General features: G+C 39.7%; 1 protein-coding gene across 1 annotated transcript in view; it reads left to right on the forward strand.

The window, feature by feature from the left end:
- Positions 1-26,249, forward strand: part of REV1 (REV1 DNA directed polymerase) — a 55,228-nt gene extending 28,979 nt beyond the window's left edge. The window contains exons 8-23 of the mRNA XM_075265165.1: positions 1,060-1,176; positions 1,706-1,865; positions 2,004-2,132; positions 4,087-4,241; positions 7,085-7,204; positions 7,319-7,539; positions 10,272-10,444; positions 11,374-11,476; positions 11,609-11,762; positions 15,392-15,594; positions 16,000-16,230; positions 16,771-16,873; positions 17,040-17,257; positions 17,883-18,030; positions 23,289-23,391; positions 25,933-26,249. Coding sequence (XP_075121266.1) covers positions 1,060-1,176; positions 1,706-1,865; positions 2,004-2,132; positions 4,087-4,241; positions 7,085-7,204; positions 7,319-7,539; positions 10,272-10,444; positions 11,374-11,476; positions 11,609-11,762; positions 15,392-15,594; positions 16,000-16,230; positions 16,771-16,873; positions 17,040-17,257; positions 17,883-18,030; positions 23,289-23,391; positions 25,933-26,044 — 2,450 coding nt within the window. The 3' untranslated portion in view covers positions 26,045-26,249. The remainder of the gene's footprint in view (positions 1-1,059; positions 1,177-1,705; positions 1,866-2,003; positions 2,133-4,086; positions 4,242-7,084; positions 7,205-7,318; positions 7,540-10,271; positions 10,445-11,373; positions 11,477-11,608; positions 11,763-15,391; positions 15,595-15,999; positions 16,231-16,770; positions 16,874-17,039; positions 17,258-17,882; positions 18,031-23,288; positions 23,392-25,932) is intronic.
- Positions 26,250-26,464: the final 215 nt, after the last annotated feature.

Here is a 26,464-nt window from a genome sequence, read left to right on the forward strand (position 1 = left end):
ACGTCTAAAGGTAGGAGACAAATAGCCTTTCTTAAGGCTATTCTGATGTGTTCATTAGAAAAAAAGGTAGTTTAATGGTAGAATCCCTTTAAGGCTGAGGCCCCTTGTTGTGGAAAGACAGCTTTTTTTGTTGCAGATTTTGCTGCATTTGATTGAGCAGAAGCTTTGGCTCAAAAAACCGCAGCACAATCTGCAACAAACAAATCTGCGTTTCTGCAACGCGTGACCTCAGCCTAAAGGTGTTGTCTGGGCTAAAAATATTGATGATTTATCCTAAGTATAGGTTATCAATATCAAATTGTAGGGGATTCAACACATGGCACCCGTTGATAAGCTGTTCTCAGCAGTTCTTACATGGAGATTGGAGCAGGAAGCAGACAATTCTGTTCTCTGTATAGTGACCAGACTGTACTGTAGATCAGCTCATTTGAATAGGACTTAAGCTGCAATTACTCAGTTCCTCCACCGCACTACGCTTCCTGCTCTATTATCTGTATCAGCTGCTGAGAACAGCTGATCACTGGGGTGCCACATGTCAGACAATATAGTTGCCCTATCTTTTGGACAGGTTATCATAATTTTTTTTTTTTAGCCTGGAAAAACCCTTTTAATTGTAGGTCTGATTTCATGCCAAAACCACCTAGTGATGTTAGTGACCTGCCTGAGCCCACGCTAGGGAACTGTGATACATACAGTGGTGTCTCCTTGTTTCTATTTCACATGGACAGGCCAACACTGAAAAGCTACTCTATTGTGTCATGACACAAAATTATCCATAAAAGTCTGGGCCCTTGTTTGACAGTGGAGAGCCAACACCACAAGAAAGAGTTCCACCACCAGTATGTACCTCATGAGCCCAACAGAAAGTAGGTTCGGTGTGCCAGACTTTTTGGTTGCAAAGTTTTAGGGTGTGGGTTTTTTTTTGTTTTGTTTTAAGTGTTTCTAACAACACATATAACATTGTGCTAACTTTATTTTAAGGTGTTTTAAAGTTTAATGTTCTTGCTTTTTGTTAAGTTTGTTTTTTTTTTTTTGTTTTTTTTCCGCTACTGGTTATAGGTAAACCTGTGGCTGTTACAAGCAATAGAGGTAGTGGGAAAACGTCTTCCCGTAATGGTGCCAACCCTCAACTAGAGTTACAATACTATCAGAATAAGCTCAAGAGAGACAAAACTGGTAAGGAAATAGTTTCTTTTCCCAAGGGTAGATGTAGTCTTATTGGCTAGGGTGCACTGCATGGTGCAACCAGATGTAATTAAAACCACATCAAAACTGTATTGTTATAAGCTGCAAGCAGTTTTGATGCATTCAGAAATTTTGCCTGTTTTAGGACACAAAGCAGTTGCCATTTGTATTTCTGTGCTCCAATTAGTAATAACCAAGTTACATCAGGGAATAAGTTATCTCTATCTCTCTCTCCCCTTTTTTTTTTTTTTCTTTGGGGGGGGGGGGGGGGGTGTTGCGGAGGAGTTAATCCACATACACCCAAATACAGTTTATCAGGTATCTTTTCATATGGCCAACAGATAATTCATAAAATAATTCTATGTAAAACCATTTGCTCAATCTCCTATTTCTGATCTGGTAAAAGTACACTTTCCATTGCAGTTATTCTTGAGAGACAAGTGTGAGATTGCCACTATATAAAAATATTCTTTTTATCAAGATAAGTTACTTTTCTGCTTTTCTATTCCAAATAAACCAGATGAGTCTGTTTTGGATGGTCTGAATTCTGCGCAAAGAAATGGACACAGTGTGGATATTTCTATATGGGACCAACCAGATCTTGCACTAAAAAATGGGCAAGACTTAGATACCTCACAGCTGTCATTTGCAGAGATTGCATCTTGTAGTTATGAGGCAAGGTAGGAATCCATAATATATATTTAGTCCATAAATCTGTTGATCTCTATTTATATACCAGTGTATTTAATCACACACATTTTTTGTTTTTGTTTTTTTTTTAGAGGCTAACCTAATATGCTTTCCTTATTTCCCTCCAGACAGGCTGGTGTGAGGAATGGAATGATGTTTGGTAAAGCTAAGCAACTGTGTCCAGATCTTCAAGTTATTCCCTATGACTTTGAGGCATATAAGGAAGTTGCCATGACTTTGTATAAAACATTGGCAAGGTAAGTTGTTGTGTGTGTTGTTTTTTTAATTTTCAAGGATCTAAAATTGCCATAGTGATTTAGATTAAGGCATGGTTTAATTTCAAGAAATGTTATGGTGTTTTTGATGTATCTGAATTATTAGGAAGCAGAAGGTAATCTTTTACAGCGTATAAATGTGAATACATGAACAATACAATGTATTATAGTATTAAAAAAACAAGTACCAATGGTGAGTAAAGAAACAATAAAGTTTTATAAAGGGAGAAAAAAAATCTAGAGAATGATTGATTGGGCAAAAAGCATAGTTTAATGTAATCTTGGCAGCTGTTTCTAAATTATAGTCCGGGTTGTTAGGGCAGCATTCTTTGTTGATATGTTCAGTGAAAGAACTTGGGCATGCCAAAATTTGGACTTCAGGGACTTTTTGAATGGAGTGTCAGTGGTGGATGGGCATTGCACATGCTGCTTCATTCACTTCACTGGGAGCACTGTACTTTGGCTATCTCCGTTGCTCCCATTTATATGGATGGAGCAGTGTGCATACTGCCTGACCTTTGCTCTATTGAAAACTGGGGAGAAATTACCCCATTTTCCTGATCAGAGTGGTCGGACCCAAACTAATCTGCAAGTTATCAATTATCTGTAACTTGCGAAAACCCCTTTAATGCCTCTCATGATGTTAAGTGACCCCATCAAGTACCTTGCAGTCATAACAGTCAACATTGGGTTAATGTGTTATGTGCATGATGGAGTTAAATACTATTATTTTAAAGTACATAGAGGTAGTAAATTAATAATACTATGTGTAAATATATGTGACCCACATTGTTCCCATTACAGAAATATAATATTATGTTAATGTGAGTTAGGTTACCCCTAATGTTCATCCGTGCTAGGTCGTTTGGTTGCAGAAACGTGCATCAAAAAGCTGTGTGTGAATTTTATCCTAAAAGTATTCTGCAAATATCCCTGGAACAGATACTGTCTGAATGAATGTGAAGATCGTCTCACCACTCTCAAGCATTTTTGAAATCCTTTTCTGTGCCAACACTTCTTGGCTTCTAAATCTTGGGGGAGAAAACTTATCTACAGAAACCAAACCAAAGTTAAGATTGTATGACAATGAGCTTTATTCACAAAATATGACTTCTCCAATCTATAAAAAATAAACCTCACACTGCAATTGCAGTTCATGTTGCAATGAGGCCCATGAGAATCAGTTCTGGATAGCCTGCCTGCAACAGGCCACATACACACTACTGTGTTTCCTTTAGACAAGAGGAAGGCGTTGAGAATGCAGCTTCCGATACTGAAGCGGGAACATGGCAGGTGCTGGGCAGTGGATGTGCCATCTTTTCTGGTTGAGCAAACCGTTCAATACAGTTTCAAAAGTAAGCTGCACTTAGCAGCAGCAGGTTTTACACTCCCACTCACTTCAGTCTGTAGTGAGTAAAGAGGTTGAACCTTCTGCTAACCGCAGCTTAGTATTGAAATTACCAGTACTGAACACTTTACTCCTCCAGAGTATTGAAATGGCATCTGAATCAACATATCATGCAACCCTGATTCCAAGCTTATCCATAATGCTCCATTTACCTGAAAGAAACCAGGAGTTGATCTCTGTTCAGCTGGTCTACATATATTTCTCTTTTGTATGAAAAAACGTAATAGACTATGATTTTCTATGCTGAGGCATTGCATAGAAGACATTTAAAAAAACAAAAAAAAACAATGGGGGCTGTGGATGACCTACCTAGCTTGTACATTTGGATACATTACAACATTACATATGAGATATATATTGGCAGCTTTTCCCATCATTTACATTAAATAATGGTTGAAAATGTAATCTAAAGATCACCTTGCAGTTTCTGCATACTGATCAGGTCTGTGAGATTTTAGAAACAAATTCCCATACATGCTAATATAGTTTGTAATTGGACCGTGTGCGTTTCTGTGTCTTTTAAATCAGTTATACTCATGACATTGAAGCTGTTAGCTGTGATGAAGCCCTGGTCGATATTACAGAAGTCCTGGTCGAGACTAAACTCTCTCCAGATGAAGTTTCTAGTGCTATTCGATCGGAAATTAAAGAGAAAACCTCGTGTACTGCATCTATTGGAATGGGTTTGTATTAGGTTGAATCTAACTATTTGACAAGACATGTTGTTTCTAAATAATGTGATTTCCCATTTTCCCTTTTATTCCCATCATGTTCTTATTTTATTACAATGTACAAATTTATGAATGGACAGTATAGAGATCAGAAACCAAATATCTGAGTCCAAACTACCGCTCAGCTTGAGTTTTGCTCTTAAAGGGAGTCTCATTAGAAAAACACCTTTTTAACTAATAGCACGTTAAAATAGCCTTTAAAAAGGCTGTTCTACTCCTACCTTCCATTCTTTGCTTCTCCCTGGTTTCTTCTGTTATGCTAAATAGGAACACGGAGCATTCCCCCTGTACTCCAAGCAGCTCCCCTCCTGCGTCATAATTCTCCAACCCCCCCAGCTGGTTATGTTCACTCCCCATCTCCTCTTCACCAGAACTTATGCCTTTTGCAGGCATCGGACGCAGAGCTGTATGTATGTAAAATCTCGCGCATGCGCAATTAGCTATGCCACTTTGGGTTCAGCTAGGAACCAACTGCGCAAGTCTGGGCGCTATTTTCTGGTGGTCTGCTACACAAGCATAGCGTGCATGCGCAGTACACTTGTGTAGATCGCTGGAGATCTGAGCATAATATAAATAATATATTGCCACAGAATTATTATAAATGATAGAGGGAAAAAAAAATTATAATTCCTGAGGCATCAGTAAGTTTCCCCAGCAGCACCCAAAAAATAGAAGACCTAAAATGATCTCTGCTACTATTTAAGATAAAACTAGTTTCAAGCAGAACAAACTTGGTACAGTCAACATTTTGTTCAATTTAAAAAGGTTAACTACTCCATGACATCATAATATTATGTCAGCGGCAGGAACCTGTTTCCATGAGCTGATGTAATAGTACATCATGCAGATGGCGCCAGCTCAGGAGCTATACTGGAGACCTCAGAAGTTGATATTAGCCGTGACACGTGGCCGATCGGCCACAATAATGATGGTGGTATTTAAAGGGTCTCCTTGTGTGTCCCTAACGGTCATATTGCCTCCGGTAAAATATCTCAAAAAGTCACATATAACCCAAAATGGTACCAATAATGACAGTGGTGCCTACAAAAAAAGCCCATGCCCATACAAAGCTCTTATGATGGAGAAAAGAAAAGTTATGAATATCAGAATATGGTGCCACTCTAAGTATGACTTAATAAAATTTCATCAGTAAGCTGCTTCACAGAATTGTGCAATAGAAAGTTTCAGCTCTTTGCACAAAAAAAAATTCCCTCGTACAACCTTGTCCTTAATCTATCACCTCCCCTAAACATACAGTGGCATGCAAACGTTTGGGCACCCCTGGTGAAAATGACTGTTGTAAACAGATAAGCAAGCTGAAGGTGAACTGATCTTTAAAAGGCATAAAGTTAAAGATTAAACACACTTGCCTATAATTTTAAGCAATATCAGTGTATTATGTTTGAGTATGATTTTGGAATGAAAAAGGGAAAGGAGTAACTTGCAAAAGTTTGGGAACTCTTGTAGATTTGTGTCACTTAGACCAAGGTCTAAGACCTTAATTAGCTATTTAGGGTTATGGCTTGTTCACTATCCTCTTTAGGAAAGGCCAAGTGATGCAAATTTTACAGCTTTATAAATACCCAGGCTCCTCTAACCGGGTGCCAGAAAATAGCAGCCATGAGTTCTTCTAAGCAGCTGCCTAGCACTCTGAAAATTAAAATCGCGAAGCCTTCCTGTGTACGGGAACAGCTCACCTCTCTGCTAGTAGTTGGCGGAATAGTTTAGCTAGGGGGATGAGGGAGGAGCTAGTAATGGATGGGTTTGCTTAGCTAGTGAGACAGGGGGAGAGGCTAGTAATGGGCATGACAGCTTAGCTAGGGATTGGGGGGTGAAACAGAGTGAGAGTGGAGATGGGTTGCTGGGTTACAGGGAACTAGTGTGGCAGGTACACAGGGAGCTGCACATCTGGAAGTAACACCATGTAAACAAATGCAGTGAATGCCAGCAACTCCCAGAGACACCCAGAAATTACTCCAAACACTGCTAAAGGTATATGAGTGTACTTATTAACCCATTACTAGCACTAATGGACCTTGCTAAAAAAAAAAAAAAAAAAAAAAAAAATCTTCCTTCTAAATTCTGTTAGACATAGACCTCTATTGTGAGGGGGCGGATTCCACGTCAAAATCTGCCCCCTCTTGCCCCGTGTAAACTAGCTCTTACAAACCCAAAACTGACTGAACACTTACTAGTTATACAATTAGGCTAGCGCTACATGGCAATGGCAGTTTTGGCCAAAGATCCTTGGGTCGCTTTGCAACTCCTTTACTTATGTTACTGAACAGCGTTCCATTGCGATCCTAACTTCTAGACACAAAAACATCAAACCGTGTCCAATTTTTTTTTACAACTAGCAGTATGTGACTTCTTAACTGAGAGTGTCGGTTTATAAGATTATTGCGGACAGCTATGTAGCTGTAGCCTAAATCCTCTCTCTCAAAAACAAACTCCTTTTTGAAAGGTCTGCCACTTTATCCAGATTTCCTTTTGACAAATTTTAAGCTTCATTGTTAACTGTGCTTAACAATTCACAATAAAAGTCATTTTGATCAGGAGTGTCCAAACTTTTGGATTCCACTGTATTTAACTGCCACCACCATGTTACAGAGGACATTACAGTGATTATCCTGGATCGCTTTGTAGACTTCCCACATGTGCTTTTGACCAACTAGCTATGCAAGTGACTGGCCACAATTCTGAGTTGAATATTTTTTTTCACCTGCGGTATGTTTTTGTGCACTAGATTGGAAATTTGCCCTATTGTTTTTTGTTTTCTTACCTTCTCTTCTTAGGCTCCAATATTCTTTTGGCTAGAATGGCAACCAGAAGAGCAAAACCAAATGGACAGTATCGTTTAAGGTCTGAGGACGTTGATGATTTTATTAGAGGCCAACTAGTTAGTACGTTACCAGGTAACTCCATGCTACATTCATATTATACCTCTGTAAATTGTATAATATCCACTGACTAATGTAATCTTTTTTGTTTTCATTGAAACAATTTTTTTCTTGGTGTGTTGCATCTAGGAGTTGGAAGATCTATGGAATATAAATTGTCAACTTTAAATGTTAAAACATGTGGAGATCTTCAAAATCTTACAATGTCAAAACTTCAGAAAGAGTTTGGTCCAAAAACCGGCCAGACGTTGTATAGATTCTGCCGAGGATTAGATGATCGGCCTGTTAGAAAGGAGAGAGAAAGAAAATCTGTATCTGCTGAAATCAACTATGGGATCCGGTTTACAAAGGTATTTTGAACAGTTTTGACTTTGATTAATTTCACACTCCTGAGTCTTCTGGCAAAATGTACAGGGAAATGTTAGGAAATCTGGCACTCATGCGCACCTTTCCTCTCAGTACTCATCCATAGACAAGTACTGGGGAGGCGTTCCTCCCCACTCTCACAGTACAGCGCTATACACACTGCTGTGAGGAAGTGTTCCTGACTGACTGTTAGAAACGCCCTTCTGACCGTGAAGAGCTACGGTACTGGCACTGATAGCTCTTCACCGGGGCACAGAACGTGAAAGCCGATACTGTGCTGAATTCAGCTTTCTAGCGGTGTAATATATATATATATATATATATATATATATATATATATATATATATATATATATACACACACACAGTATTTAGTCAGTCACCAGTAGTGCAATTTCCACCACTTAAAAAGATGAGAGGCGTCTGTAATTTACATCATAGGTAGACCTCAACTATGAGAGACAAAATGAGAAAACAAATCCAGAAAATCACATTGTCTGATTTTGTAAGAATTTATTTGCAAATTATGGTGGAAAATAAGTATTTGGTCACCTACAAACAATCAAGATTTCTGGCTTTCACAGACCTGTAACTTCTTCTTTAAGAGTCTCCTCTTTCCTCCACTCATTACCTTGTTATCAGTATAAAAAGACACCTGTGCACACCCTCAAACAGACTCCAAACTCCACTATGGTGAAGACCAAGGAGCTGTCAAAGGACACCAGAAACAAAATTGTAGCCCTGCACCAGGCTGGGAAGACTGAATCTGCAATAGGCAACCAGCTTGGATTGAAGAAATCAACTGTGGGAGCAATAATTAGAAAATGGAAGACATACAAGACCACTGATAATCTCCCTCGATCTGGGGCTCCACACAAAATCTCACCCCGTGGGGTCAAAATGATCACAAGAACGGTGAGCAAAAATCCCAGAACCACGCGGGGGGACCTAGTGAATGAACTGCAGAGAGCTGGGACCAATGTAACAAAGCCTACCATCAGTAACACACTACGCCGCCAGGGACTCAGATCCTGCAGTGCCAGACGTGTCCCACTGCTTAAGCCAGTACATGTCCGGGCCCGTCTGAAGTTTGCTAGAGAGCATTTGGATGATCCAGAAGAGTATTGGGAGAATGTCCTATGGTCTGATGAAACCAAACTGGAACTGTTTGGTAGAAACACAACTTTTCGTGTTTGGAGGAAAAAGAATACTGAGTTGCATCCATCAAACACCATACCTACTGTAAAGCATGGGGGTGGAAACATCATGCTTTGGGGCTGTTTCTCTGCAAAGGGGCCAGGACGACTGATCCGGGTACATGAAAGAATGAATGGGGCCATGTATCGTGTGATTTTGAGTGCAAACCTCCTTCCATCAGCAAGGGCATTGAAGATGAAACGTGGCTGGGTCTTTCAACATGACAATGATCCAAAGCACACCGCCAGGGCAACGAAGGAGTGGCTTTGTAAGAAGCATTTCAAGGTCCTGGAGTGGCCTAGCCAGTCTCCAGATCTCAACCCTATAGAAAACCTTTGGAGGGAGTTGAAAGTCTGTGTTGCCAAGCGACAGCCCCAAAACATCACTGCTCTAGAGGAGATCTGCATGGAGGAATGGGCCAACATACCAACAACAGTGTGTGCCAACCTTGTGAAGACTTACAGAAAACGTTTGACCTCTGTCATTGCCAACAAAGGATATATAACAAAGTATTGAGATGAAATTTTGTTACTGACCAAATACTTATTTTCCACCATAATTTGCAAATAAATTCTTACAAAACCAGACAATGTGATTTTCTGGATTTGTTTTCTCATTTTGTCTCTCATAGTTGAGGTCTACCTATGATGTAAATTACAGACGCCTCTCATCTTTTTAAGTGGTGGAACTTGCACTATTGGTGACTGACTAAATACTTTTTTGCCCCACGATAGATAGATAGATAGATAGATAGATAGATAGATAGATAGATAGATAGATAGATAGATAGAGATATATTGTATTATACTGCATGTGCCCCAGGAGGTGAAAGGTCTTCTTTAAAAGATTCTGAAATCTTCGACTCTTAAAATCCAATTTGCATAACAATTGGGAACATGGTGTAATATCCTTCAGATCAGTAATAATAGTCAGTAGTGATTAATTTCTTTAGGCAACTTTTTAGATTGCATTTCTTTCCTGAATAGATGCCCAATACTTATTCAATTATTCAATGATCTCATTTACTTCATACATCCTCAGATATAGATGTTGGCTACTCAATGGAGTATTTTCAATACTTTGTGTTTATCAGCATAAGGCATATATTTCAGAAATCATTGGGCATATAAATAAGCTTCTTCAAATGTTCAGATGCAAATCAACTCTGTTGTTACATCCAAAGTGTTTCTGGACATGGAAAGAAATGATCAGTGTAGAAACGTTTTATTTATTTATTTATTTATTTATTTATTTATTTATGTATTCATTTAACTTCTATAGCGCCATCATATTCCACAGTGCTTTACAGAGATATTGTCATTGAAGTTGTATATTTGTATTGTGTTTTACAACGGGTGTGACTGACTCCCCCACCGTTGAATCCTCACTAGCTCTGTTGATTCTCTTTGATTGGGCCGGATTATATTCAATACTAATGACGTTCAGGCTGCGATGTTATTGGTTTATATGCTCATAGAAGTTAAATATTTTTAGCAAATAAGATACTGTTTTTGCTCAGACCAGTGAAGCTGAAGCCTTTTTGATGAACCTGTCAGAAGAAATCCAGCGAAGACTAGAATCCGTTAAAATGAAAGGCAAGAAACTAACACTGAAGATTATGGTGCGAAAAGTCGGGGCCCCCATAGAACCTGCAAAATTTGGTGGTCATGGAATATGTGACAACATTTCGAGGTGAATATACTAATTGTAGTAAACATTTGTCTGTCCTTGTAACGTTCTATGTGGAGGCCAATGACTAACTGCCTTTTAGACACCAGACTACAGTTTAGTGTCTCTTCAGCATCCTCATGACGTCCAAGGACTCCACAAATTACCAGACCGATTAATACTCATGATGCCCCTGAATTGTTGTAGATAGTTGCCCAGCTTCTGCACTTTGTCTTACACAGGTTAGCCTAAATAGTAGTGTCAGGATAGTAACTACACAGAATTGTCTATAAGTGTGCCATCCACTTTGTATTTAGTATACTATAGTTACATAGCAGTTCCCAAAGAACAGTTACAGCTACAAAATAATAAGAATTATTATTTGTATAGCTCCATTAATTCCAGGGTGCTTTACATTTGACGGTTTACATATGGTACACAAAATATATAGACAAATATAGTACTAACAATGCCTGACTGGCACAGTGGGGTAGAAGGCCCTGCCCACAAGGGGTTACAGTCTATGAGGGATAGACACAGAAGGTGAGGGGGGAGACTGTACAGATGGTGGTGTGCTGATAGTGTTATTGGGGGTTGTAGGCCTTCCTGAATAGGCGAGTCTTCAGGGCCTTGTTGAAGCTTGTGATTGTGGGGGTCAGTCTTATGTGTCTTGGTAAGGAGTTCATAATTTTTTTTTTTTTGTGGCACTATTAGTTGTGATGTCCTCAAAATATTTAACAATTATTAGGATAGTTCTCCCATTTCCAAGTAGTTGTACATTGTCCGTTTTGTGCAATTCACAAAAGGCTTTCATTGATCCAAAAGTTTGTATCTATTTATCAAAATCGGCAATCAGGTAATTTTTAACCCTTTGTGCTCAAAGTTCAGTTTAATTGCTTTATAAGGGAATTTACAAGCAGCTTCTAATCACACTTTACCTTCTGGAAACTTAGGTCGGTGACTCTGGACCAAGCCACAGATAATGCCAAAGTGATTTGCAAAGAAACTTTGAAAATGTTTCAGTCAATGAAGCTGAATGTTGCAGATATGAGAGGGGTAGGTCAATTAAACAATAAGAATAGTTAACTTCCTGTCGGTACCAATTATCTAATTCCAGATATTGTCTTATATGCAGCCCATACAATATCCCAGAAAATTTATGAATTACAACTTCTTGTTTTCATAAAGGTTGGACTTCAGATGCACCAGTTAGTTCATGTATCTAATGATGGTTCCTTGTCAACAAGATCTGGTCTGTTACCTGGAGGGTCCCGTTCACTAATTGATATGTTTCAAGAGAAAAGCAGAAAGAAACCTGCCATGGAAAAAGATGGAAAGAGAGGTAACATCTTACTGACAGTCAATGGGTGTAATTGTTTTTGTGTTTGGTATTAGTACAAAGTGAGGCCTTCTTAGGGCTAGTTCACACGGGGTTCCTCGTGAACACATTCCACAACGGGATGCCAGTGCAGTTCACCGGCATCCCGTTGTGGATTTCCGCTCCGGATTAGGCCCAAATGAATGGGCCAAGACTGGAGGGTGCTGCTGCGAGGCCTGAAGAAAGGGCTGCTCGCTTCTTTTTTCCGCTAGCGGGAACAAACCGCTAGCAGAAAAAAGAACTCTAGCAGTTTACATAGACCTCTATTGTGAGGGGGCGGATTTTGAGGTGGATTTGGTGTCAAAATTTGCCCCCTCTTGCCCCGTGTGAACGAGCCCAAAAACTTTTGTGTCCAATGAATCATATAATGGATAAGTGTTGGTTGAAGGGCTGGCTTCTGGCACTTCCAATGACCGTTTGAACAAGAGTTTTTGAGTGCCCCATGTGAACGAAACATTCACTTATTTGGGATTTCCAAAGAAGTGAATTGAGTGGAACACCACTACTCTTTTCTCATGTTATTAACCCCTTCCCGCCGATGGCATTTTTTGATTTTCGTTTTTCGTTTTTGACTCCCCTCCTTCTAAACCCCATAACTTTTTTATTTCTCCGCTCCCAGAGTCATATGAGGTCTTAATTTTTGCGGGACAATTTTTTCTTCATGATGCCACCATTAATTATTCTATATAATGTACTGGGAAGCAGGAAAAAAATTCAGAATGGGGTGGATTTGAAGAAAAAATGCATTTCTGCGACTTTCTTACGGGCTTTGGTTTTACGGCGTTCACTGTGCAGCCAAAATGACATGTCCCCTATATTCTGTGTTTCGGTACGGATCCAGGGATACCAAATTTATATGGTTTTATTTACATTTTGACCCCTAAAAAAAATTCCAAAACGGTGTTAAAATTTTTTTTTTCTAAAAGTCGCCATATTCCGACGGCCGTAACTTTTTTATACATAGGTGTACGGGGATGCATAGGGCGTCTTTTTTTGCGGGGCTGGGTGTACTTTTTAGTTCTACCATTTTCGGGAAATGCTATTGCTTTGATCACTTTTTATTCAAATTTTTATCAGAATTAAAACAGTGAAAAAACGGCGGTTTGGCACTTTTGACTATTTTTCCTGCTACGGCGTGTACCAAACAGGAAAAATATTTGTATAGATTTGTAGAGCGGGCGATTTCGGACGCGGGGATACCTAACATGTATATGTTTCACAGTTTTTAACTACTTTTATATCTGTTCTAGGGAAAGGGGGGTGATTTGAACTTTTAATACTTTTTATATTTTTTTATATTTTTTTTAATTTTTTTTTTGCATTTATTAGACCCCCTAGGGGTGTTGAACCCCAGGGGGTCTGATCACTAATGCAATGCATTACAATGCTAATGCATTGCAATGCATTGCAAAAAAGCATCATCTCTTTTGCAGGCTGTATACACCAGCCTGCAAAAGAGAGAATTTGCAGACCGGCTGGGAGCCTTTAACAAGGCTCCCGGCTGTCATGGCAACGGGGGGTCGGCCCTGGAGCATGCTCCAGGAGCCGGCGATCCCTGCCAAAATGGCGGCGCCCATGCGCCGCCGGGAAAATGGCGCCTCCGGCGCCTTTGACAGTAGCGCCGGAGGGGTTAATGCCTCCGATCGGTCCGGGGACCGATCGGAGGCATTAGAGCAGGTTGTCTACTGCTTGAAGCAGTAGACACCCGGCGGCTATGACAGCCGCCCGGCTCCCGGGCAGTCGCCATAGTTACAGACCCGACACGCGCCGTACTATTACGGCGCATGTCGGGAAGGGGTTAAAAAGGATGACCCCCCCCTCAATTCATCTAGATAGGCAAGACAGAATGGAATATATCTTAGGACAGACTTTCTTCGTAACAAAAGAAAAAACTGTAAATTGGCTAGAAGGGCGACACCAAGTGGCAGGAACTTTAGGCTAAAGCTCCACCTGTCGTCCTGCAGCAAAAAAGCGCTACGGGAAAAACTGCAGCAGGAACAGATTGCTTCAAACAGAAAGTTCGCGGATGTTTCCTCTGCATACTTTCAGATTCAGTTATACTTATGGAGAAACCAATGGCATTTCCATAGGTATAATTGACATGCTACAATTTCCAAAAACGTGGCATGCCCGCACTGCGGTTTTTGCCTCAAAGTGGGCATGGGATTCACTAGACTCCCATCCAATTTGCTCTGATTGTAAAAATGCCATAATTTTTCTTCCGCGGGCAAATCCCTGAATTTACATCACATGGGGCCCCAGCTTTAGAGAGGTTTTTTAAATTAAAAAAAAAAAAAAAAACCTGCTTTAGGCCTGAAGTGCATCACATTTTTTCCCAGAAGTTGGTGAAAATTTAGGAACAGTAGTTGAATACATACATCCAAAATGTTCCTTTGTGTGGTAAAGGAATATTGTCATTCAGTTTGTTCTTCATTGTGTCATACATTGTGAAATCTGTCAATATGCTGGCATTAGGAGTAATATTGAACTCTGCTTTCCTACTTATATTAGTTTTTGTATCTAGAATTAATATCTGTTTTAGACTCTATTCAGATCGTGTTTTTACATCTGTTTAACGGATGGAAAAAAAAACGTATATAAACTGATGGTCAACCGTTTACATAGACTTCAATATTAAAAACTGGAACTGTTGCTGTTCCATTTTGCAAATATCAGTTTGCATCCGTTTTTGCACCTGTTAAACTGATGGAGTTTTATTTTTTTTTTCCCATGATCTGAATAGAGCCTTAAACCTTTTTACACTTTCCAGATCAGTATTCTCTCTGATAAATGTATTGGTTCCTGTAACACATGGGTCAGTGTACAAATGAACAACTTCTTAGGGCTAGTTCACACGGGGTTCAGCGTGAACACATTCCGTCACGGCTTTCCGCTCTGGATTAGGCCCAAATGAATAGGCCTAGTCCAGAGGGTGCTGTCGTGAGGGGGACGCCGCAGCCGCCGAATCCGCCTGAAGAAAGAGCAGCTCGCTTCTTTTTTCCGCGAGCAGGAACAAACCACTAGCGGAAAAAAGGAAGCTAGCGGTCTACATAGACCTCTATTGTGAGGGGGCAGATTCCGTGTCAAAATCCGCCCCTCTTGCCCTGTGTAAACTAGCACTTACAAACCCAAAACTGACTGAACACTTACTAGTTATACAATAAGGCTAGCGCTACATGGCAATGGCAGTTTTGGCCAAAGATCCTTGGGTCGCTTCAACTCCTTTACTTTGTTACTGAACAGCGTTCCATTGCGATCCTAACTTCTAGACACAAAAACATCAAACCGTGTCCAATCTTTTTACAACTAGCAGTATGTGACTGCTTAACTGAGAGGGTGGGTTTATAAGATTATTGCGGACAGCTATGTAGCTGTAGCCTAAATCCTCTCTCTCAAAAACAAACACCTTTTTGAAAGGTCTGTCACTTTATGTAGATTCCATTTTGACAAATTTTAAGCTTCATTGTTAACTGTGCAATATTGGTCATCTGAAAGCGGTTCCACATTACTCAGAAGACCTGATTACTAACGTTCTGAGGAATATTTCTTTAAAAAAATAATTTGCACATGTATTTTCTGTTCTTACCCCACAGTCATTGTTGCTGCTTTCGATGTTGAAATTTCATCAGCTCCAGACTCGTGTGTTTCAGTCTCGTCAGGCCACAAGAATGTCGGTTCTAGTCAGGAACCAAGCACTAGCAAAGCAGAATGTCCTGGAAAGAAAAATGGTTTTCATTCCCCTATTAGCATGAAGTCAAGAGTTAACTTTACCATTGAAGTTCCCTCTCCTTCACAAGTAAGTTATGGCTGGTAGGAATTATAGACACATTATGGATCCCCTGAGTTACTGTTGACAGAATAAAAGCGTTGTCCCTTTTTCAGTCCACTGGTGCTTTTGTTCCACTGTCACTGGGTTCCTTCTGGTCTCCACTCCCTTGTCACGTCTTAACACACAATTGCCCCGAGAGGTCTACTCAGTCAGCCCACCTCAACCAGTGCTTATCTGAGCAGATGTCTCAAAATTGAAAAGGAAGCAGAAATTAGTAGGGACTAATGGTGATGGGATCGCTTAGGTACATACTGCTGCTTTTATTTTTTTTATGCATTCTGAATCTGTTTGAAGCAAAAAAAAAAAAAAAAAAGTCTGAACCCTCCTTTTAAGCACTTTTCTAATCATGTCGAAAATGTTGTTGTATTGCAGGTCGACACATCCGTCTTAGAAGCATTACCCCCTGATATCAGGGAACAAGTGGAGCAGACGTTTGCCCTTCAGCACAAATTGCCCATTAGTGATAACAAAAAAGAAAATGGTTGCAGTAGTATTGGGATGCAAGAGCAGCCAGTGGCCACTGTTCTTCTACAGATTCCACCACTTTCTGATCAAGCAGATGAGTCTGGCATTAATGTCATTGCCCTTCCAGCTTTTTCACAGGTAAGATTAGTTTTGTTCTGAACTACAGTAGTGAGTTTTGGATTAATTCTTGGCAATGAATACGATTTTGTCAATTTAATGGCTGTGACTTAGAATGAACAATTGAGGTATATGAAAGATTAAACAAGTTGAAGGATGTTTCTCAGCACTTTGACCTTTCTAAATTGCTAAATGGGCAGGATGGGGGAGATGTAAAACAGTTAAAACATTCCTAAGTGAATGATCATGCTAGTTGTATGACCGAGGATAAGAAGTTTTAATCCCTACACTCTCTACACTGCAATTGAAAGTGTCTTTTCCTGTGAAGTCTCCTGGGCTCTCTGTGGGCACTCCACAACTCCTACCCTCTGTCTCCAGAATAGATGCTTCAGCTGTCATTCAGTGCCCCGAGCCTATGACATTTCAGTTAGGGACCGTCCTGAGGACTCTTGTTGTTAAAACTGGTATATAAAATAAATTTCCCACATGTTCAGAAAATGCAGGTGCATATGTAAAATGTATGCGTGCATGTGCATACAGTGCATCACTTTGTTTCCTCAGGTGGATCCAGAAGTATTTGCAGCCCTGCCTGCCGATCTCCAGGAGGAGTTAAGAGCAGCGTATGGTCAAAGAAACAAGCACTCTGATAGCAGTGTTAATTTGGGTAAGGGAAATGAATATTTATCCAAGATATTGTTAGAAGTTTGTAGAACTAAATAAAGTAGAAGTGTTTATCAGCTGCCAGGGAAGTGTGCACTATTGCTTTTCCCACACTCTATCAAGAGATTTATACAAGCCATTCTAAAACGTGTGTTTTTTCCTATTTGCAGTTTCAAAAAATCCTTTGCTGCAACTCAAAAAGCCTGCACTAAATGCAAAGAAAAGGAATCGAAAGAAAACCCAAGCTAGTCCTGTAAAAAAGATGCATAGTCCTTTGAAAAACAAACTTTTTAGTAGCCCTGCAAAAAACTTTGTAGCAAATGGGAGTCCTCAAAAACTTAAAGTTGCCCCCCTCAAACAAGAAGCCATACCTCCAGGGCAGTCTCAGGTAAACTGGATTATGAAAGTTTTGCTTAATCATTTGTATTGGACCTTTCATGTCCTCTGAGATCAGTGGTATTATACTTCTAGAATGCTGACAGTGTGCTGAATTCAGCGTACTGTCAGCATTACCGTATGCGCCCAGGTGCCAGAGATATTGGTGCCGTTAGTTTCTGCACCAAAATCTCTCAGAAGGATGGGGCCTTACAATCTAGCATCATCACTGAACTGTGAGGAACATTCCCTCCCTGACAGCAATCTTCCATAGCCTTTGTACTGTCATGTGGGGGATGAGCATTCCTCACAGTTCAAAGATGATGCTGAGCAGAAATTTCCACCCTTCTGACAGTGAAGGGATATTGGTGCCAAAACTAACAGAAACTATTATGTCGCTGACACCGGGGGACATACCAGTAAAGCTGACTGTGTGCTGAATTCATATATAATACTGCCACTGTCCAAGGACATGAAATGCACATTTTGATAGAGAATCTTTCACTGACCCAAACCCAAGGAGTTGAGAATCCGTTCATGAATTATTGTATAAATGATTTATAAACTGATTCTAACCCTTATCGAAGAATGGGAGTGCATTATTTCATTGTATTCATTGCATTTACTTCTGATTTTAGGTTGAAATGGGTCCCTCAACATCAAACGCCCGAGGAACCATGACTGAAGGGTGCAATTCTTACAGATCAAAAGCCCCTAATCTGGCTGGTGCCATTGAATTTAATGATGTGAAAACATTGTTGAGAGAGTGGATAACTACTATTTCCGGTGCGTACTGCAGAAAGCAGGAACTCTTGAGAAAATCCTGCTTTATATGTAATAAATATTTGGTATCGAATAGCATTATAGTCTATGGGAAAAAAATCGGGAATGTTGTTCCGGTTTCCATGGAAACCAAAGTTTGACACATTGGATCCTCCAAGTTCAGGAAGTAGCAGGACGAGGAGGTTTTTGAATTGAATTCAATGGAATTTGCCTGCGTGGTATTCGATCGAATACTATTCGCTCATCTCTAATTTTAACCCCTTAACAAACATCCAAAACTGTGCCAAAATTATATTTTTTTCTAAAAGTTGCCATATTCTGACGCCCATAACTTTTTTTTTTTATACTTCCATGTATGGGATGCATAGGGTGTAATTTTTTGCGGGACCAGGTGTACTTTTTAGTTTATACCATTTTGAGGAATGTCTATTGCTTTGATTACTTTTTATTCAAATTTTTATCAGAGGCAAAACAGTGAAAAAACAGCAGTTTGGCACTCCTGACTTTTTTTTCCCGCTACAGCGTTTATTGTACGGGAAAAATATTTTTATAGATTTGTAGAACAGACGTTTTCAGAAACAGGAATTCTAGTATAATTTGCACACACCAAAAAGAAAAAACTGAATGCGCACACTATTTGATTTGCCAAATTGCACTAAATATATTGTAAGCAAGTTTCAGTGTAGTATAGAGCATCACATTCAAAGGGTATGTTCACACTGAGTTTTTTGCAATCTGAAAAAAATCTGCTTCAGGAATTAAACTTTTTTTTAAAAAATTTTGTTTTGATTTTTACACGACAATTTTTTTTTATTATTTTTTTACGTGTTTTTTGTTGGGTTTTTTTTTTGCTCCAGCACACTGTATGGACCTGGAAACTTCTATTTAAAAATACACTAGCAGTTTTTCTGCCTCCCTTTGACTTCAGGCAAATTCTACCTTGAAAAACCTACTGAAGATAGGTCATGCCAACTCCTCCACACACACACACACACACACACACACACGCTGAAAAAATCTGCTAGAAGAAAAAAAAACTGCTACTGACTCCCATTGAAATGAATGTGAGGCATTTTTTTCAAGCGGATTCTGCATCAAAATCCAACTGCAAAAAGACTCCCATGTGAACATACCCTATATAGTCCATAAAGAAATCAATTTATTGCAGTGAACTATAGGTAGCAGCCCCTTAAAGTGAGTCTATCATTGGATTAAGACATTTTTCACCAAGCATATGTTGGAATAGCCTTTAGAAAGAATTTTCTAGTCTTACCTTTTTTCTTTTCTTGTAAGCCATTTTTGAAAAAAACAAAAACTTTTTTCTGATACGTAAGTTATAGAACCACAGGGGGCATTACCCTTGAGCTCTGAGCATAGCGCAGTCATCGTTAGCATTCCCCCTCCTCCCGCTTTTAGAGACTCCTCCTTCTTTGAAAAAGACTTCCTCTTCGCTGCGTTACCAGCAGCAAATATCTTCCGCGGAGATTCAAATCTTGCACAGGCACAGTATGTTCCTGTAGTTCTGAGGAGAAACTTGCTTTTGGTGACACAGTGAAGAGTAGGACTCTCTTTCAAAGAAGGGGGCGTCTGTGAGAGCAGGAGGAGGTGGAATGCTGCCGATGAGCACAGGAGTAACACCCACAGTGCTCTGAGCACAGAATTTGCATATCAGAAAAAAAAAGTTTTAAAAAACGGCTTAGGGGGCGTTCACACTACCGTCTGTGTCCGACAGGTAGTGTCCGTTCAAAATCTCTCACGGACATTAGGAGCGGACACTAGCTGTGTCCGTGACACCTGTCATTTATTTAAATGGCGATCGGGTGCGTTCTTTTGCACTCCGTGCCCTTCCTTCACTGTCTGCATGTAAAGATGTCAGACTTTTCAAGCGGACAGAAAAAAACCTACATGTCGGGTTTTGATGTCCACTTGAAAAAGTCTGACATCTTTAGGAACAGACAGTTAAGGACACCCACATAGTGTAAAACAACGCACCCGATCTCCATTTAAATGAATGAAAAATGTCACTGACACAGCTAGTGTCCGCCGCTAATGTCCGTGCAAGATTTTGAACCGACATTAGCAGAGGACACTAGCTGTCAGACACTGACGGTAGTGTGAACGCTCCCTTAAAGAACTCTTCCATTAAGGAGCATGCGTAAGGAGAGTGCAGGACCTTTGTTGATGCATACAACTCTTATAACTTGTGTGAAAAATTGGCTTAAGTTGTAACGCTCTGCTCCAAGAACTAATAAGTGTAGTAATGTTATAGTAGACAGTCTAACAATATGCCAGACTTATCAAACAATTTGATAACTGGGTCATTCCGTGTCAAGTGAACCAATTTTTCCCTCTATATTTTTAATTCTTTTGAGATTTTGTTATTTGGTAATAGTGTGTCAGAGAATGCAAAATGTGAAGAAAAAAAAATTCTAGAAATTTTTTGGATTTTTAATTGATTTTCAAAGTTCAGAAAAAGTGCGAATTTCTGTGTTGCCTGCCTTTACATTTCTCCTCATAACTTAGGCTAGAAAAAAGATAGAGAAACAAAATAAACGCCATTCTACTCAGAACTATACAGGCTTTCACCAAATATGTCACAAGAGTATCTTTGTTAATATTTTACCCATGTGAACGCAAACGCAAAATTTTAAAACGCATTTCCGAAAAAAAGTTTTATTTAAAAATTTTAAAAAAAATGCACATGGGCCTGCTATGCCCTTAGCCACATCTGTACCAAAATTCAAGTTGGGATCGCGATGGGATAATATTTTAAAATATAACTATTACAGTGTCATTCTGAAAATCTTGAATTCAGATCTGTTCAGCCTGTGGTCTAAAAGTGTGGGGTCTATATGTGAGATATGTACAGAGAATGATCCACCTCACAAAATGTTAATGTTAACTAGTGTCAGACTAGCAGTATACAGGTCCTGTAATCTGACACTAGAGTGGGACCATCTCTCTCAGAGGTGTGTTTCTGGTAGGACACTTATTGTAGTTCACCTCAGATAACCACAAGAAAGGAGGTTCCAATCTTCATGTTTGATGCATGTCCCTTATTATTAAAGGTAGAGTAGAGTAATTAATACAGAAGTCATGTTGTTATATTCTCATATTGCATTGCTCAGTATATGTTGATGCAGTCACTGATGTAAGGAATGACTGAGGACTTGATGCTAATGTACAATTACTAGGTAGTATGGAAGGACACTTATTGTAGTGCACCTCAGATAACAAGAAGAAGGGAGGTCCTAATCACCATGTTTGATGCATGTCCCTTATTATTACAGATGAATGTTAATAAAGAATATAACCCCCCCCCCCCCCCCCCAACCACACCAGTGTCAACTCATTAGGTGTGCAACATATAATTACCAAATAATCCATGATTTTTAGATATCACTGTATTATATTATTATGTTGATGATAAAAGGCCGGTAGTTTAAAAATGTCCTATTAATTGTTTGATTAGTTCATATTTTATAGAATGAGGATTTATCTACTGGACTATTTTTCTTAATAAATGACATGTTTAGTGATATAATAAAAAACAATTGTTACATGTAGAAATAGTTGTTATAAATATTGGTTCTTGTACTCTTGTTAACATATAATTAGGATGAGACTATTTAGAAAATCGCACTTGAGGATATGAACAGCTTTTTTCTTTCGGTTTGTTCAATGCATTCAGGTTGAAACGCTGGACAAGTGTGTTCTGATGATAAGATGGATTTGTTCTGGCACTTACAGTATTTGTTTTTAATGTTTTTTTATTGTTGCATATAAATGTTGAATTCAGCAAGTTGTAATTTGAAAAGAAAAAAGGAAGAAGCTCACAAAAACATAAAATCAGATGATTCAAGGCTTAAAAAAAAAAAAATTGATCCCAATTTGGTCCCAAGTTGAAAACCTGTACAAATATAACCAAGAACACAAGTAACACAAATGCATTTTTTCACAATTTTAAAACATACATTTTTTTCACAATTGCGCATCAAAATTTTGAATTTGATTTCTCCAAAACAAAATATAAAGAAACATCATCTTGTGACATATCAAATGAAAGCCAGTACCGCTCTGAGAAAAATGATGCCTCTCCCACCTATTTATCTTAATTCTAGCCCAAGATATGTTAAAAAATGTAAAGCCATACCAGGCCAAAATTCACACTTTTTCAAAACTTTAGAAGTCTATAAAAAATTAACTGATGAAGAAAAAAATTCGAAACTTTTTATTTGTAATTAACTTAAGTTGTACTTCATAAAAATAAAAAAAATCCAAAGACGTCAGGTAAAAAAAATATTCCTATTTGGATCACTTGATATGGAATGACCCAACTATGGTGCAATTTAAGACTGCCTAAAACTTGCATACTTACGCTGGGTTCACACCTGCGTCTGGGGTCTCCGTTCTATGGTTTCCGTCTTCTGCATGGCAGAAGACGGAAACCATAGATCGGGTCCGGCTGTGCGCGGCGGTGAGCGTTTTAGGCTCTCCGCCGCGAAACCGGATTTTTTTATCCGGACACAGAGTACTGCATGTCCGACTCTGTGTCCGGATTATAAAACCCGGTTTCGCGGCGGAGAGCGCAAAACGCTCACTGCCGCGCACGGCCGGACAGCTTTCTCACCCATTCAAATGAATGGCTGAGAAAGTCTCCTGCAGGCTTCCGTCTCCTGCATCTGTTTTATGCAGGAAACGGAAACCTGCAATAAGGAAAGAAGAACGCAGATGTGAACGAGCCCTTAGTTACATTTTCCACAGCGTCTTTCCCTGTGATTCTTTCACCTTCAATAAGTCACATGATCAGTGTGTGAACTTTTTTTTTCCTAGCATGGATTTTTGTGTAAACAGGAGGTCTCTGATGAATATGAGACTGCATAGGAGATCTCAATACATATTAGCAAACCGCAAAGTCCACCTCCTTGGCTTCTCACAGTCACTTCATTATTCCCCACCTTACCTCTCCTATTGTTATTAGCAGCAGTTTGTACAGCTATTAGGACCTGTGGTGACATCATCCTCACAGTGTCAGGTCCTGTATATTTTAGTCTTCGTTGTTCATTGTTTTGCAAAGAGAATAAGCCTTTCTGAAATTTGCAATAGCAAATTTTAAATATACTTCCATTACTACCTTACAAAAAGTCTAGTGTGTCACTTTAACACTGGAGCCATTAAGCAACGTGATATTCATGTTTGTATTGAACTGGTAATTGCATCATCAAAAGACACTCATAGTGATGTCTCTTATATCTCATCAGATCCCATGGAAGAAGATATATTACAAGTAGTAAAGTACTGCACCGATTTAATTGAAGAAAAGGATTTGGAGAAATTAGATCTGGTTATAAAATACATGAAAAGGTGTGTTCTGTGCTTTCATTTATAACCCAGGGAATTGACTTTTTGGTTTTGATGTAAGAATAGTGACTTTCCCACATCTAGACACTTTTACATGACAGCAGGTATTACTCACCTCCTTTTCACCCCATTATTTCAGTGGCAGGTGATATTCACTGGTTTCTTATTTTAGGCGCTCTAGCACCTTATGTGGACACTGGAGCCAGTCAGTCACTGGCCTGAGAGGTCATATCATTCATGTAAAAATTTATCTTAAGGAAAAGATTGTGACGTTTAACTCACTCTCTTTACAGCTCAAAGCCCATTTCTAATTATAAAAAAAATAAATGATTTAATATATATATATGCCTCTCCAAAAGACCACCCTCTTACCCAGACAACCATATTTTCTTTGACATATTCAATTTTCCATATTAACCATCTTCTTTGAGATGATCACACCCTTAAAAATTGGACTTTTGTACTTGTAGTAAAATCCCTTTCTTGTGATATTGGTTGGGGAACACTGCACCATGGGTATAGGCCTTGCTACTGGGAGGCTGAGTCTAGGAAATGTCAAAAGATGTCGGCTCTGCCTCTGGGCTATACTCTCTCCACAGGCTTTATGCTAGCCAATATGTACAATAAAAAAAATAAAAAAAAATAAACCCAATAGCTGCCAAAATATCCTGAGCCTGGAAAAGAACCAGAACAGTCCAGGCCAGGAACAAAGAAAAGGTGGGATCTGTGTTCAACATTGAAAGAGAAAGGGATTTTGCAGCGGGTACAAAAATTCAATTTTCTCATTTGTACCATTTGGGAGGTGATAGCACCATGGGAAGTACAAGAGGGTGGGAATAAAGCAGCTATGCATCAGCAGAGGTTATAGGATGGATCTGGTAGAATTTGTTGAAAGTGTGGACAGAGGCCCAGGTGGCAGCTGTGCAGACCTGGGCAACAGAAACCTGATGCCAAACTGCCCAAGAAGCTCCAATAAATGTCAAAGTGAGCTCTCACCACAAGGGGAAGCATCCTAACCTTAATCCTATAGGCCTTTGTGATAGCAGACTGGATTGAGCTGGACAGTCAGGCCCACGCAAGGGTCCTCAGGGAGCATGAACTAGAAGTCTGAAGGACAGAAGGAGTTCATAAGAGACAGAATTGCCCGGGGATTCACATCCAAGCACTAAAGACAGCATTTATGCAGATGTTTAAGGTTCACGCAAAAAGACAGCAAGAGAATGTCCTCATTGATATGGAGCTAAGAAAACTACCTTGGGGAGGGAAGAAAGGTGGCTGACCGAGGACAAGAAAAGGAGACTTAGGAAAAGGGCAGCCACCTCAGACACCTTACAGTTGGATGTGACGGCAACCTTTGAAAGGAGGTGAATAGAGATATCACGCAATGGTTCAAAGTTATGTTGTTCCCACTATGAAAAGTAGGGTTTCCATGTGCAATGATAGATTTTGGCAGATTGAAGTTTGCGGGCCTTGAGCATGGTCTGGATAACAGACTCTGAAAAACCACAAAGCCTAATGACATCTGCTTCAACAGCTATTATGTTAAACTAAGGTGAGGTGAGAGTGGAACAGCAGACCTTATTAAGAGGCCAAGGAACATGAGGTCATCTGGTACCCAATTGCCCACCCCTGGGATGTGGACAGGGCAGTAATGCAACACTCCACCCAACTGCATGACAATTCAGCTCCTGGTGCACCTTTGGTGGTTTAATTAAGCAACCGTTATGGGGTTGTTGTTCTGCTACTTTGTCTCAATGGACCACTCTCATACAGGGTCTTCCAGTCAAAGCAAGAAAAACGACTGTTCCAGAAGGTTGATCTGGAAGGAGACCTCCAATTTAGACCACAGGCCCTGGATGGTCAATACACCAATGTCAGTCTCTCCAGCTGAGGTTTGGTCTTCGATGATCACCTGCCAATGGAGGGAGCGAAAGGACTTCCCCTGGGTGTGGCGAGCCCCTAAAGAATTTCTTGGCAAGCCTGGGGCTGGAAAAAATTATCAAAATGGAGGTTAATGGGAAGGCTTGGAGGGGCTCAGGAAGCCTGGAAAAGATATAGGCCTAGTTGCAGAAGCCGGGGACTAAATTAGAAGGCTGTGGCAAGGCAATGCTGCCATGGAAGAGGACTCTGGTTACCAGAAAAGTATGCTGGGGAACTGAATAGGAGAGAGGGGAGCCTGGCCAGGCAGGACATAGGAGGCCTGGAGGGAAAGGTACACTAAAAATCAGAGAAGTGGGCCCTCAAGAAACTAAGAGTGGGAGAGGTGGAGAGATAATACTTAACCCTTCAGTGACTTCACATGTGGGAACTGGGTGATAGATGAGGCACGCTGATGACCCCTTCTGTAAGGGAAGAGAAACATAAAAACAAGGCCAAAGACTACCTTCCTGTCAGCCTCCTAGTGGCCAGGTCTATAACCATGGTGCGGTCTGCCCCAATGAGATATAAATAAGGGACTAATTCTGGGTGGTTTTTTTTTTTGTTTTTTCTTTTTAAATAAAGGAGAAGTCAAGGACTCAATGTGATGCTTTTCTTGTGTTCCAGGTTAATGCAGCAGTCTGTGGAATCTGTGTGGAACATGGCATTTGACTTTATTCTGGACAATGTTCAGGTTGTTTTACAGCAAACTTATGGAAGTACACTGAAAGTAGTGTAAGGGGCAACGACAGCTGGGCCATAAGTGCTTGTGGATAATTTGCATGAGTAAAGCTTAAATCATTTTAAATTTCTTTTAATAAATTTTGTACATGTTTCTTCATAAGTGCCAAATTTATCAGTATTGCATGTAAATATTTGTGTTTCAGATTTTATTGTAGTATAGGCAATTTCCAAATTGTTTATAAGAGTTTTATGGATTTTTACAGTGAAGTGTTCACAAGTGTTTAATAAAGAAACGTGCAAAATGTCCTTGTTAATTACTACATGGAAATGTCCAAAGGTGAACTTTTAATACCCAAGACAGGAAACTATCAGTTTTAATGTTAGTGTTGGATATTAGTTATACTAACCTGCAGCTTGGTGATATCAGCTCTATGTCTGAGAAACTGCACACACAACTGAGTGGAGCTGTACACAC

The sequence above is a fragment of the Leptodactylus fuscus genome, chromosome 2, assembly GCF_031893055.1.
Source record: "Leptodactylus fuscus isolate aLepFus1 chromosome 2, aLepFus1.hap2, whole genome shotgun sequence".
In the NCBI taxonomy this organism is placed as follows: Eukaryota; Metazoa; Chordata; class Amphibia; order Anura; family Leptodactylidae; genus Leptodactylus; species Leptodactylus fuscus.